The following is a 15,615-nucleotide window of genomic DNA, read 5'->3' on the forward strand; positions in this document are numbered from 1 at the left end:
TACTACACATCAAAATAAACACATTAATAGTATTTCACATCTTGAAGTTATAAAATCCATACAGAGCCCAGTAACAGATACTGGACACAAGTTCAGCTAGCTTCTATTCTTAGTCAGTGATACAACCAATAGCAACTAAATATACACATGCAACCTAATGAATGTGCCAGAATCTGATGTTAAAATGATTTATATCCCAAAGTAAGACAGACTGTTGTACTTTCTAAACAGAAAGACAATAGGAACTAGGACTTTGAAGGAAAAGGACAGCGAGTACAACAGAAATAAAAGAAAGCAGCAGAATAAATTGCTCAATGCTGAAAAAAACTTCCAAATTCTAGACAACTCTCTCAACTTAAAACTGATAATTCCCAACAACTCTCCTACTCTGATTTTTCTCACATGCCTTAAATAAAAGGGTAATTAACAAGATATAGCATATGTTATCCCTTGCTGAACTCTAGGTGCCTAGAAAAACTGGTCTTTCTGCCCTAAAAGAGATAAACTGCTGCACGTAGATGTTTTCTAATTTTTTTTATCTTTATAAGTGTATAGTGCCAGACATGATTTAAACAAAGAAAAAGCATACATTAGATGTTGGGTCAAAAAATTCCTTTAATCACAAACACAGACCACATACCTCTAGCACCCAGGATGTTCAAATGAAAGAACAAAAAAGCAGAAGGGGGGGAAAAAAAATACCTCCCACTTCCAGCTTCAGAGCAATCTGAACAGTAATTTAAGTATCGTTTACAGTTTGCTTATAACTTTTTATTTTTAACCACATGTGGATCAGACTCAGTTCAAACTTAAAATCTTCTTTAGGATTGGAGTACAGGACTATTATAGCTTATTTGCTGAAATTCCCTACAGAAAAATTACTGATTATAAGCAGAAAAGCGCACACAGTTGTAGTTTCTATAATGCTTAAGAAAAATTTGTCCTTTTTGTCCTAATGCCAATGCCAGCACTTACCACTTGGAATTACTTTCTTGTACTCTTGCTTCTCTTTGCAATTAATCTAACATTTATGAGGCATTCCAAAAGACTCTCAGGTCTTCAGAAATACTCAAAACCAGTAACTTCACCACAGCCTTCCCAAGAAAATTCTTACACTTGGCATACGTAGTTAAAAGTAAGGGGGGGGGGGGGGAAGAAGACTAGATAACCAATATAATTGTCAGCCTTTGATATCAAAGGAAGAGGAGCAGCAAAGACAACTCCTTTGTATACAAGTACGTACAGTGAAATTATTAAAAAGTAATTAAATTATGAATAAGTAACAAACATATCAATTTATGTATTTATCTAACGCATAAGCCTGAAATCTTTTGGAGGATCATTTACAATTAGGGAACTAAGCAAATAAATGTTTACCAAATCAGTGCCTGCATGGCTCTTTAAGATCAAGAAAAACTTCAAAAAATCTAAAAATTTACTCCAATTTTTTCCTCAAAATATTTATATTTTCTAATAAGGTTTACAATGTAGAAATTTATTTTGAAAGAGTCTACAAGTAAAGAATTAAATTTTATTCTCTTTCCTCTCCTCCAGACATACGCACATGGTAAAAAGTAAATAAAGCACCAACAAGACAGACAAATTCTATTACCTTGGATCCAAGACTTCACCAACAATTTCTTCCAACTTGTCAATAAAATTAACAAAGTTTGTAAGCCCCTTTATATGGCCTCTTAGAGGATCAAATAATGAAGTTGCATAGCCTTTTCCTCCAAGTTCTACAGTTCGGATAAAAGATGTTGCCATCTATTAAGAGAAAAATATATAGAAATGCAAAACAGTAGCCCTATCCAAGACACATGTATTTTGAAAAAGTGATCCTCTCCTATGAACTTGCAAACAATGTATGACAGCTAGTTGATAGCAGAAGTAATCTGAAACCAATAGAATGTCTCTTAATAAAAAGCTTTTACATCTCACTATAAATATTCGCAAGATCAATATTCAGCTGTGCAGCAGTATACAAAACCCACAAACCAAAATGAAAGTGACCCAACCAATTTGATATTTGAATTGGCAAAAGGCCAATGTAAAAGGAAGCTTTATTAGCACAGGGTATAATTTTTATTTCACTGTTTAAATGCACATGCTGACCTCAAAAACACTGTTCTCACATTCTAAGGACTGCCCATGGATGGCCTGAGAATATTTTTCAAGCTGAGCATCTAGACGTTGACATCAGTAGTGCACTTTTAAAAACAAAAAAAGTGCACATAAAAAGAACGTATACTCAAAACTTCTGAAAAGTTAAGGCTCCTATCACAGCTACCGAGTTCTGAAAGCTTCCTTATATTTCTTATATATTTTTATTAAGATCCTGAAAACAAGAGGACTCCCCAAACTAGAATAACTTAAAAGCATAAAACTTCAACTTTTAAGGCAACAGCCAGACTAGCCAACTTAAGTGTTTCTCTAGGAAGATGAAAGTAAAGGTAACAATCCATTTTGCTTGACATAGATGCAGTTAATATCAATCGTGCATATAAATTTTACTTTCAGACTATATAGCTAAATTACAAAGTTCTTAGGACTGGAAAGAATACAACTGAAATTACTCTAGCAACGAAAGTAAACTTGCCAGTATTCCTGCCTTTGTGTTAAAGATTTCCTGTGGATAAAGTACAGCTCATAGGACCTTGCTTTCCCAATGGAAAATATTCTGGCTTTGCAAGACTCTCCAAGATACAGATGCCAGAAAGGAAGGCTTCTTTACACAGTAGAGAAGCTTTCCCTTTGGTAACTCTGAGGAAGAGCTAAAAAATCCAGTTTAAACACATACCTTGTTTAATACAACATTAATAGAGCATCAGGAGCTAAAATAATTAATCCTGGAATTGAAATTTCACAAATTTTCCATATTTATTCAACCATAAAGTCTGAGAATACATATCTGTCACTGAAGCAACTGCATCTGAACTTTTTTCCTTGGACTTCCGTTGCCTGTTACACAGAGCCCACTGTGCACGCAAACTTTGATTCTTTTGGTTATCAGAGAATATAAGGGTTCTCTGAGAATTCTTACTCATCTTATCCTGACTGTTTTTCAGATGGCATTGTGCTGACTATAACTACTTAAAGTATAAGCACACCTTATATGCAAAAATAGATTCTTTCTTTGCCCTTTTTCTTTGATAGGCATGCTTGTGACCTCACTCAAATATATTTAACAAGATGTGTCTTCAAAAAAGTGACAAAAAGAATATCATATATTCATGGTTAAAATACCAAACTTTAAGAATGTCATTCATTTTTGGGTATCAGTCTTGATTACTGTTTTTGTAGTACTACCTGTTACAGCTCTAGAGTTATATATACGCACAAAAAAACAATTCTCTTGTTTTTCTCTTATGTGTCTCTTTAGATCTCATGACTAAGCAAAAATCCATTCCTTCAGATGGGATCTCTTTCTTTTTTTAAGCCTAGAAACTATGTTTCATAGACCTTATTTGACTTGGCTTGGAAATGTCAGCTCTGCACATCAAGTTAAAGAAACATTTCATGCTTATAGACCCATTTCATTACCTCTGCTCTATAAAAAGTTTCATTTGACATACATACCAGAAAAATGGACATTTTTCTCTTCTGTGAAGCGTGCTTTAGGTTAGTGAAGGCTTCTCTACCAAGTCCTCTATCAGGAACATTTAGAATATGAGCCAATGCAAGATCATTCTTAGAATTCACCAGCAAGCTTAAATATGAATAAACAAGCTTCCTTGCCAAGAGCGTCATCTGCATAAAAGAGCATCGCACTAATTAGTCACACTGCTAAACTGTGTTCTCTCTTTTTTTTTTTTTAAAAAGAGAACTAAATATACACTAATAAGACTTTTGGAACAGTAAGAATTTCACCTTGCATAATTTCAAAGTAATTCTCTGTGTATGAGGATTCTAGAAACACTGATCAAAGCAAGCATGATGAATGTGTGTTAAAAATTGCATATAGTATACCTGAGCATTCACAAAGTATTTGGATGATCTCTAACTATTAAAATTAGCTGCCAAATTCTATTTTGAATTTTCTACTTAGAATCATCTTCAGATATTCATTTTCTATCTCAAGGCAAAATATTAGCACCATTAAACCATATACGGATTTGCTATTAAACCCTCCTCCAGCTACACCTCAGACTCACTATTTTTTCCCCCTCTCAGCACCCAGGGATTTTAGTCACAAACACTCCACTGAGGACTTTGTCATAAATCGTAATCCAGCTCCACCCACATAACTCAAACATAACATTAAAATTACTCATGTTGTACAGGGTCCAGATCACTGCCACAAACAGGCCCAGAGCTGAAGAATTTTCAGTTTTGTCTCATGCACACAAAGAGACCATTTATGAAAGTAAAGATAATCCAAAAACTTATGTCTTGCTCAACAGGAAATATAGGACAAAAGTGTAGACAGTCAAAAATATGTCAGTATGGAGTCTGAGAAGACAGATTCAAGAGAAGGAAAAAAGGGCAAGGAATATTTTCTACAACACATGGCAGAGTTCTATCACTAAGGAAACCATATGCTGGTGGTAGAAAGGCTGTCTAGGGAAGAACCATAGTAACAGATGTGTAAGTACCAAAGGGCATTTCACTTTGAAGCGTTCTTTCAATCTGATGTCACACATTTGGGGAGATGCTTGCTTCCTTATTCAGAACTATTTTCTGAGTTATACTCAAATACTCCGCTGAAACTGCTTATCATCATGAGGGAAACAAGTCTGGAAACGACAAAAGCTCTAGTATTTTGGGCACCTGTCATAGAGTTTTCAGAGATTCTTATTTTGGGGTACTGAAAGGGTCAGAGAAGAGAATCCAGTATTCCCAGGAAGTCCTCAGTCCTTCACTGGGACAGGCAGATCTTGTTTGCTTTGTTATAGCTACAAATACTGTTGCTGTTCAGATTTCTTCTGTACATAAGAGAATATAAGCTAACAAAATTCAGCCCAGGAAGTTTACTTCACCTATCACCTCAGCTCGCAGCAATGGGCAAATGATTTGACTCTTAGTGAAGATGGTATTCAAAAAACAACTATACTTGCAAAAAAAATGTATTCCCTGGTATTTTAAGACGGATTAAGTCTACATCAAGTGGCTATCATTAAAGGACTAGTTCCTACAGTGCAAGTTTGTGGACTTAACCTTGTGCACACATCTGCAATACACGCAAGTAATAAGGGTTTGAATACAAATGCCCTGCTTTAAGCCAACAATTTTACTAGCAATGATTGAAAAAGGAAACTTATGTTTCATCCTGTGTTAACTTCTGCATATATATAAAAATGTACAAAAGAGACTAAGAATTTTTACCTTCACATTCTCCTGGTCCTGTCTGTTGACTGATGTAGAAGGAGTAGATGTATCTGAACCATTATTTTCTGGTACATTCATTATGCCAGAAATAAATTCCAATAGCTGAACCTTTAATAAAGAGGATTGAATACACTGAAATGGGAAGTTGAGTGAAAAGCAAAAGTAGTATTAAAACCTAGTAAAACTTACTTCCTCCAGTCTGCTAGTGTTTTGAGGTTAGAGCAGCCCTACAAGCTACTTTTTTTTAAAAGTCTGTGAAAGTACAACTGTTTTAGGAGAGAAATGAGGTACAGGACTGAAATTAACTTCAAAAAGCTCTCTCATATAGGAAATTAAGACATTCCCACTAAAAGCAGCTGCTTATCTTTGGGTAGAACATTTAACATGTTACACTGTTTAAGAAGAGCTCATTAATCTTCAAGTCCTCTATTTTTCACATAAAAATAGCAAAAAAAATTTCAGTTTCCCTGCCTCATCTGAACTTCAGTCCTCCTGATAATCTCTCAAGTCTAATAATTTTAAGATTGTTTGGGTATAGGCTCATTGAAGTTTTGAAGTAGGCAAGCTTGCCACGAGCATACTTGTCATAGAATCATACAATAATTTAGGTAGAAGGGACCTCTGCAGGTCATTTAGTCAAACGTCATGCTTAAAGTAGGTCCAGTTTGTCCAGGTTGCTCAGCGACTTGTCAAGCCAAGTTTTTAATAACTCCAGAGACTGACATCTCACTTGCTCTCTGGGCAACTTGCTCCAATATTTGACCACTTACATGGTGAAAAAGTTTTTCCTTCTTACTAGGACTGGAAGGTAAACAGTCTTTTAATCATGGTGTAAATAAGCAATGGTATGTTCATAATTAATACTTCAGTTCAACTACTGTTCAGTTTTCAGTTACTTATATAGCTTCCCTCATATTAAAATGACCATCTAATTGAACTTGATGCAAATTTAGAAGATGAAAGAATAGTAATTTGGTTAAGTCTACCAACGCTAAGAGAATGAGCAGTAAAAGAACACAGAATCAAATAAAATAATGTGGTATGCCTGTGTTTCTCTCAAACATATCTTAAATTGATACTTGCATATATTTTGATCTGATAAACAAATTCATATTACTTTCACAGTCTAATGTGTATGCTAAGGGTGGAATATACACAATTTATCTAGCCTAGGGCATGGTCTCACATGCAGCGCTATTAAAACATTTGAGTGACAACAAACTACAAAGATGTTGGACTGAGTGGCTGAAGAGGAACCTCTTCTGGTGTCCAGAAAAAAAATATAACATGGAACTACATGTAGCACAGGCATTTTTGTTTTAAGAGTGTGGGTACTTTTAAAGTGACAATCATTGCACATATTTTGACTGAATGTCAATATATAACCAAATTTCCAAGGCACATGTTAATCACTAAGTGTTCTTCTACTTGTATCAAATTTCTGTAGTCCATTTTTCAGTTCCGTTTCTGAAAAAGAAAGATATTCTTAAAGATAAACTGTGAGGTTCATCCAGCACAGATATAGAGAAATAATTTTGGAATGGATTTAAGATCCCTTTAAAAGATTTAGCAATTTAAACTCATTTGTTTTCTGCATAGAAAGGTGAGTAACATAAATAATTCCGTGCTTTTATATGTATTTTAAAAGTATTATAAATCCATAACTAGAGTTAGACATATATCAAAACAGTATCTGAGAACAAACAAAATACTTACAGGGGCTATGCTTTCATTTTCAGTCACAAGTGCAAGTTCATAACACTTCTGGCATATGTCTATTACATCTAACATATTGCTGTTTGCTAAGAAGGTATGGTAAGCTTTCTTTTGGTCAGCGTAATTTTCAGGTTCTTCCATGTCAGGTGATAATCCCAGTTTGTCATGTAGCAAATATTTCCAAGTTTCCACCACATCACTAAGTGATACTGTGAAATCTCCATGGTGCTAATAGAACAGAAAAAAGCAAAAGCATTATCTTGTATTCAAGATAGTTTTAAAAGTATACGTGTGTATATATATATTTTAATGTATTTTTAAAATGCCTGATATAATCTAAATATGTAATTTAATGTAATTACTTGTAATCTTACTTGTAATTAAAAGTTCTTCCACTGCCTTGGCTTTATAGTTGACTTTTAGAATATGTAGCCTTTGTTCCTGATCTTTAAATAACAGGTACCCATATCGAACTTTATTTTTGCAAATACTTAACTTTATGTATGTATTAGTCCTGTTAAAGTTGATATTTAATCATAAGAGAATACATAGTTTTCAGCATTGCAGGCATTTACATTCCAAAGGCAGCAAATATACCTCTATTAACCTGTTTCAAGCAGTAACACCTGGGAAAACATAAGTCCAAGAAAAATGCGTTTTTCCCAGGTGAATATACTTAGACTTTAGCATGAAGTAGTTAGTGTTGCTATACATATCTAACAAATACACTAAAATAATAACATGAACAGTGAAGAGATCTATCAATATACACAAGTACATCTCTTATTAGTACCACAACTAAATATCCAGCATATGCTGCAATCTTATATCCAGCTTCTGGCCTATTCTCCCTAACAAAATGATTAGATTATACTTCTGTGTACCTCCCCACCATCCCCATCCCAGGAAAGAAGAGTTACAGCTTGGCAGTAACTTTAAAAAAGGAAAGCTCTGTTGGCATTTGGAGGACAGAAGAAAAGAATAAGGCACTAACAGAATTTGCACATCAGTTTATCGTATTTTTTTTTCAAAGGAGTTATGTCAAAGTGGAGGCATCTGATATAACTGTATTTAATGTGTAAAAGTTTGCCAAGCAATTATGCCTAAGCATTCCTGAGACAAGTGAACACTTAGTTGTAAGGAATAGCTTGCAACTGTTGTACAGAAGGTTGCAACTGTTGTACAGAAGGTCTAAACTAAAAGACAGACAAGAAACTTTAAAAAGTCTTCTCTAAGTGGAAGAAGAAACTAAGAACAAGAGAGATTTTACATAGCCCATAAATGCTACATGCAATCTTGCTTAGGGAGCAGACATAAGTAAAGAACTGAAGTGGCTAGCAAAGATGGATTGGCTAAGAGGTTAGAAGAGTGACCACAGGGCAAGAATGGCAAACAAAGTAAGGTGAAACAGCTACAGCAGCAAGAACAGAGTGGAGCTGCAATTCACAGCAGTTTAAATCAAAGTACACAACTGCGCCATATGATTTGGGTCACAACCTGAGGGACGTATTACTGAAGAAAGCGGGAAGCAAGCTACAAGCAGTCACCTCACCAGGAAGCCAGAGGAGAGGACCATAGTTATGGTTATACTTTGAGAAAGAAGCAAGTAGGTGTAATATATAGCCCTATTTATTTTACTCCTGAAATCATCTTTTCTTCTTTCAGTAAAGAACTGTTTTTTAAACCGAGTGATTCACAAGTGAGAGTGTGAAAAATCTGCTCGTTGAATATCAGACATTTTAATTGAAGTTTTCCAATTCTGAGGTGAGGGCTTCAGTCAGTGTTTACCAGAAACAAAGAAATCTGACCCTGTCCCTTGTTGCTGCCACTAGAGGAGATGGGTGTAACGTCAATATTTAAAGGCTGCAACACTGGACAAGCCAGAAAAATCAATTTCTATCTCTAAACCAAGCTATATACACAGGAAGAAAGAAGGGCATTAAGAAGCTGCCTATATTATATAAGAAAAAATAAGTGGTAGCAGAGACTTTTGACTGAAGCCCTAAATGAAAGATACTGTTTTTAGAGACTAAGCCAAAGTAATGGACAGAAGGTAAGATTTAGGATGCAGGATTACATACACACTCCTAGCCTTTGCATTCAGAATTAGTCTTTTATTCACCAACTACTTGTTAACCTGCTCTTCATCTCTAGCCCCAGATCTTCCCTCCTGTGCTGTCCTCTGCCTTTCCAAAGTTCTGACTAACAATTACTAATCTCCCTGCACACCCATACTTCATTATATGCTGTATCTGCTTTCCCCTCGCTCCCAAATCTTGGTGTCTTGTCTATTCTCCATCATAATCCCCGCTTTCACACCCGTGTGTTTATTGCAGGCCTTTCTATACCACTACTTTCTATGTCATCCCCATGCCAACTTCTCCACCATTACTGTCCTCCAGTACCTGTTGCTTCTTTCCAACCTGTTCTTACTCCCTTCTTTCATAGCTAAGCTTCTCATTTTCCTCTGCACCCTGCTCTTTGATCTATGCATCAGCCCACACCTCATGCTGTTAAACCTTCTCCACTAAGGTTCTTCTATTTGTGTGAGACCACTAGAATGCACACAACAAGTAATTTTGTAATTGCAGCAAGTTTTCCAGTTTTCACCAAGAAACAGGATTCATGCTACTGATATCTAAAGCACCACCCCATATGTGACATTGAAAATGCAGTATTACATGTAACACACTATGTAACAGGATACAAATGCCTAGATATTGAGTGACAGGCCTTGCTTTACTAGGCCAATAGTGGCAGATTACTCTGGTCTAAGGTGAACGTTTAATTTGATTTCAAGTTTTCACATTCAGCTGCTTTAATCTATATAAAATAATTACATACAAACACTATTGGCAACTAATTAAGACCTACATGAAAAGACCAAGAGCAATTCTTATCATTTAAGTTGCTGCAGCCCAAAAGATCTCCTCCTGTACAACTAACCACTCAGCTGTAAACAAAAGACTTGGTTAAATATGATTCCAGCCACTTGCCACATTTCCTGAAAGTCAACCATTTTGATGTTGCTTAGACCGAGAGCTAGGAGTGAGAATTCCTGCAAGTATTCATATACACACACTACTTTCAGGGCACTTTCTAGTAGTTATTTGCCATTTAAACTGTGCATCGATTAGGACGACTCAGCACTATGAACATGCAGGCTATTCCGCAAATTACAAGTATATTAAAGTAATATGTTTTCTGAAATACTCATGTAATCATAGACATGAAATCATTAGATATTTCATGTCTAATATGTAATCATTTTGTAATCCAAATTAAATAGATCAAAACAGCAGTAGGTTGCAAGGGGAAAAGGAGAAAAAAAAACATTTAAAAAGGTGTTTTTTCACTTTGTTTTGAAGTTAACTCCTCCAGGAGCACCAAGTTAAAACACTATTTTAATACAATATCTAATAAATCAAAACCTTTCCTCACAAGACCAAGGACCTGCAGAGCTTAGCAAAGTTTAGATTAGTGCTGCAAAAATATTTTAAATCCAAATAAAATTTCACTCCAGATATCAACTTTCATGATCAGGGGATCAGGTGCTCACTGTGACAGTGTATTCTATTACTTATGCAGTCAATTGTCAGCACTTTCTGGTTTTAAGGGGACGGAGGGAGGAAGGGAAGTGGTGTTTTGCAATAAGCATTAGCCACATCTTCAGTGCTTTCATTCCATGATAGACATCAGGGAGATTGTTTCACAGGCATAGAAACAATAAAGTATTATAAAGCATCTTCACTTCCTGTGCTTCTTGACAGTGTGGTATATTAAGCTTCCGTATTCTTTTGTGCTATTTTTCAAAATCCAGTAGAAAAGATTCATGTCTAAAGACACTATTCTTTATATTTTGTAGGTATTGCAAGCATTCTAGGGCTAACTCTATAACAAAGCAGCTTCTGCTTTGCCAGAGAGTTGTTCTAAAACAGACATGATATGCATTTTAGAGTATCATGTTCTCTCCTACCTTCCCCAAACAAGTGGTCACTAATCACTTTCGAAATCTGTGCTTTCAAGACTGCTGTGTTTAGCCAGCATTCAGGACTTGCCTCTGGTTCTAGTTTTTCAGGCACACTTTAGACTGCAGTATTCCTGTTTGGCACTGTTGCTCAGTTGTGAGATTCTGCAGTCTAGTAATCGCTGGTTCTACTGAGTGAGCCCTTCTTGCTTGCATATGCTCTCTTATTGCTAGCAGGAGGGTTCCCAAACAATGATATGTAAAGCACATTGACTTAGTATAAAGCAGTTCCAGTGAGAGCTGATAGCGCGCAGATTTATAAGTTGGCTCACAAACACAAGTGCATAGACATCTGACATTTGTTACATTGATATCTGCCAGAACCCAAACCAGTCAAATTCTGGGCCAAGATCCCAGGGTTAGAGAAATGCCAGTATACCTTGCATGGTTAATTGTCTGGGACTGCACACCTTTTTAGGGGAGAGGGAAGGCAAGTGGAAAAAGTACCACAGCCAAACAGGGAAAGGGTATGGAGTTGTATTGTCCTGTTCAAGGACTGGAAGCTACAATATGTACGGGAATAGGATACTGAAACAGACAACTAGAAAGTAAAAATTCTACCCAGCTAAACAACAAATTCTCTTAATCCCAAGAGTGCTGGTAGGTTTTGTTAAAATCAAAACTGTCAACTTTTGTGATAATAAAAAGCAAGACAGGAATTTTAGCATGCTCTGACTTAGTAGCATAACATTCTTTCTTCCCCTTCCAACCCTCAAAACAGAAGCCTAAAATACTATGGAAAACAGGGAGGGGAAAGGGAGTATCCTATTAACAAGCCAGGCAGGAGCGTGCTTTAAGATTGCAGTGAAAGTAGTAGTGAGAGTTTTAACACTGTTTGAACAACAGTTTTTGGATGGATTTTGAGCAAACGTAATACTCTTCATATAGTGCACGAAAAGCACTCCTGAAAGCACAGGGCCCTGGAACTAAAGCACACACCAAAACACATTTCATATAGAATCAGTAAGAGACAAACAATTTACTAAGGGAAGAACATACTTAAGAACACCACCACCTTTTTCTCCAGTCTGACAGTCCTCAACCCAGAAAACAAGAATTACAAAACACTTAAGTCTGGGGATTAAGATTCATGTACTCAGGACAAAGTGTTTTCATAAGATCTTCAGATTTTCCCCCACTACTAGTTGAAACATCTGTGATCTGAAAATGACAAGTGATTATTTGTCCTAAAGGTTCTAATAACCTATCATGCATGCCTAATCAACTGAAAGCAATTGCTGTCAGCCTAAACTTCACCTTGAAAACTGTTACTTCTATTTCAAACCCTCAAGAAAGTTTGTTCTTCTTGAACGTTTACCTACCTTTAAAACTATACTAATCATTCTAGTAAAAGGTATCAACTTTCACCACAAACAGTATCCCACTCACGTCCGTATTCCATACAGCCACAATTGTGCTGCACAACAGAGTATTTTCCAGAGAAAGTCAAACTAGCTATGTTTTTCCTTTCACCATTATTATTTGGTTAACATTTACTACAGTGTTTTACCTTTATTCTTAATGAAATTTAAGACAAAGAGGGTAGGAGACAAAGTTTTCTGGAGCCCTCAAAAAAAACTTGGTTATTTTATACTTCAAATGGAGATACAGATACCAGTGGAAGACACCACATCCATTAAAACTGTCTAGGCTTCTAAAGGAACAGGTTTTTTGCTGTTGTTTTGTTTTTTTAACCCAGCCAATAAGTAGCCTGTTATTCTAGTTATTTTTCTTACACTTACTGCCATTATCATAAGAGACATTCTACAAGTGTTATCTTAAGAATAGAAAATTGTTTTACTTGATGAGTCAGAGACATAATAAGGAATATATTTGCACGTTGCAACACGCTGTATATTAATTTTTAAGTTTTAGTGCTGAACAAAAATGCTCTACTTTAACATGACAAAGCCAACATCAAAATGCATAGCCAACAGGAAAAGTTGAGCTTCACTTCAGATGCTGCACATGCAAGTCCTGAAATAGTTTTAATCCGTATATGCAAGATAAAGGTTATATATACAGGTAATCTCTCTTATTGGACTTATAAGTCTTAATAGACATATATAATAAGTCTTCCATAGGCTTATTACAGAAGAGCTGGAAAAAGTTTTTAGCACATGGTCTTTCTTAAAATTTGAAATAAAAGCAGCAGATTTCAAAATTAAATAGAAGTTGAAAGTGATTGCTTTAATTGTGTTGTATCATCTCTGAAAGGAAAGATGCTTGCAAAGAATAGGAATCTTTGTTGGAAAAGAAAAAAGGAGGAAAGTGAATTAAAGTAGTTCTCTGGGGAAGGAAAGGGCTAATTTATAACCTGTTAGGGAAAGAAGTAATAACATACCACAAAGAAATCATCTTTTATCAGATCTGTTATTTTTTGAAATCCAACAGAGTAACAAGTTTTATGTCCCAGAACTGTTTTTGGAAAACATTTAGTAGTTCTCCCTTGAGAATCACAAATATGAGAAATATAGTAATTGCCTCCACAGGTTTGCATTATTACAGTTTTATATTATTCTGCTTTATCAGTTCTCTGTATGAGTTCATGTTGATGCATAATCATTTTCTAGTTTTACCTACATAGGCATGATGACAGCACTGGGATTCTAGCTGAAATATATTATATTCTGGGAAATGCAAACATAGAATCCTGGAATTTTAATATTTCTGTTATAGTTAATGTTTATTACAGTGGGGATGGGTTGGCCAGTTTTATATTTATTGTTTAGACAGATGTATCAATTCCCTGCATTTTAGACTACAGCAATTTTTCTGATGATGAATTCAGTCAGGTTAAAGAGTGGTCCTGGAAAAACATCTGTCAAGATAGGAGCTTCTCCCAGTATAGGTTGTAATCTTCCCCCCCCCCCCCCCAAGTAATATATTGCAGCCACAGGTGCACAGACTGAACAGATTTCTTTCTCAAGAGATAGCTTCACCTAGGTGAAGCGGTACTAAAGATTTATATGTCTTGTTGCATTTATTATGCACCAATTGGTTAAGTCTTCCAACGATGGTGAATAGTTTTCCATAAAGAAATAGCTTAATGACCTAAAAAGATATCTTTAAATTATTAAAGTGGTTCTCATTAGGCCCGACTGTAGGTTACAGTATTTTTTTGGCATATTTCAGATGACTGATAATGCCCAACCTTCCAGCTGTGACAAGCTTCTTGGAGAAGAGAGATGACTCTTGAGCGCTGCTCTATCATTTGAAATATCTTATGCACGCATGCAAAGAAGGTCATACATTTCCTAGAAGTAGGGAGTACACACTCATAGCATATATGCAGAGGTCTTGGTCTGCATCTGAGGACCTTCAGGAAAGAAGGCAATCAAGAACACACTGCTGCAAACACTACTCCTGGAGCCATACCCAATCAGCCTTACACTCATTCTTCTGATGTCATGCCCGTAGACTTTTGAGGGGCCCTCAGCAAAAGGATAAAAAGGAGAGCATGAACTGGGCAGTGGGCCAAATGAACAGCCCTGATGAGATAAGTGCATCCAGAAGTGCCACAGTTCTCCCATCCTGAGCTAACACAGAAAAAAAATTTGATAGAAATGAACTGAAGTTATATGATCGAGCAAAATACAAGAGCATTTAATATTAAAGTTAAAAAAACAAGCATACACTTACAAACACTTCCCCTCTCCCATCTGGCCTTATTTCCCCACCCCAAGCCCTGATTGAACAGGGTGTCTAATCATTAATTTTATAGTGCCTTGCTGAATCTAACCCTCAGTTAAAACAATATTGAAGTGACCAACAAAATTGATTCAAGTAGGTGCCTAAACAAGAAGTTCCGCAAGCGAATCAACTCTGAGATGCACCTATCACCAAGATTGTACTGAAAGAACACTAACCTGTTTATTGACTTCAGCCATTGACAGTTGCAATACCATCAGCATACAATCTGCTCCACATACAGTAGTCCTTTCCGAGTTTGAAAACAAGGGCCATTGCTTTCTGAAACACTTGATCGAGTTTAAAATCTTCTGCTGGAAAGCAATCATTTTCTAGAGCAGAACATAGAGAATTAAGATAAATAAAAATGAATATAACTTCACAAGTAAGGCCTAAGAATGTCATCTTCTCCCATTAATCTGTGCAACTCCTGATGCTTCTTTCAGTAGAAGTCTGAAGAATAAACTCTCCCCACCAGTGTGCAAAGCCTACATACACCAGCAAAAGTCACCTCGCTAAGGCAGAGCAAACATTGCAGGAAACAGGGAAAAAGTGCTTATATACGACATGTCTTCATAAACACCCCATGTTCTCCTTTTACATCACACTAACATAACAGAGTAAAAGTTATCACACACAAGACAGTCTCGCCTCTGAAACCAGTCAGTCAAAATGCCCCAGGGAAAAATACAAACCTCCCTGGAGATAATCTGCTTTCTGTACTATCTGCATCCACTATACTTTCAGACCAGTCTCTATGGACGTGCTTTAAGCCTAGAAATGTGAGATTTAATAGATGTTCCAAAAATCACTACAAAAAGATATTTCCAAATACTAAATAATTTGGGTTTTTT

At 36.0% G+C, this 15,615-nt stretch overlaps 1 protein-coding gene across 2 annotated transcripts in view; it reads right to left on the reverse strand.

Annotated features, from left to right (window-relative positions):
- The window catches only part of PARPBP (PARP1 binding protein), a 54,551-nt gene that overhangs the window by 37,841 nt on the left and 1,095 nt on the right, over window positions 1-15,615 (reverse strand). The window contains exons 2-6 of one of the 2 annotated variants that reach the window (XM_068944588.1): window positions 14,941-15,093; window positions 7,045-7,272; window positions 5,326-5,436; window positions 3,580-3,750; window positions 1,613-1,767 (exon numbers count right to left, since the gene is read on the reverse strand). In XM_068944588.1, coding sequence (XP_068800689.1) covers window positions 1,613-1,767; window positions 3,580-3,750; window positions 5,326-5,436; window positions 7,045-7,272; window positions 14,941-15,090 — 815 coding nt within the window. In that variant the 5' untranslated portion in view covers window positions 15,091-15,093. The remainder of the gene's footprint in view (window positions 1-1,612; window positions 1,768-3,579; window positions 3,751-5,325; window positions 5,437-7,044; window positions 7,273-14,940; window positions 15,094-15,615) is intronic. The other variant, XM_068944599.1, reaches the window with a different exon arrangement.

Source organism: Struthio camelus, chromosome 1 (assembly GCF_040807025.1).
Source record: "Struthio camelus isolate bStrCam1 chromosome 1, bStrCam1.hap1, whole genome shotgun sequence".
In the NCBI taxonomy this organism is placed as follows: Eukaryota; Metazoa; Chordata; class Aves; order Struthioniformes; family Struthionidae; genus Struthio; species Struthio camelus.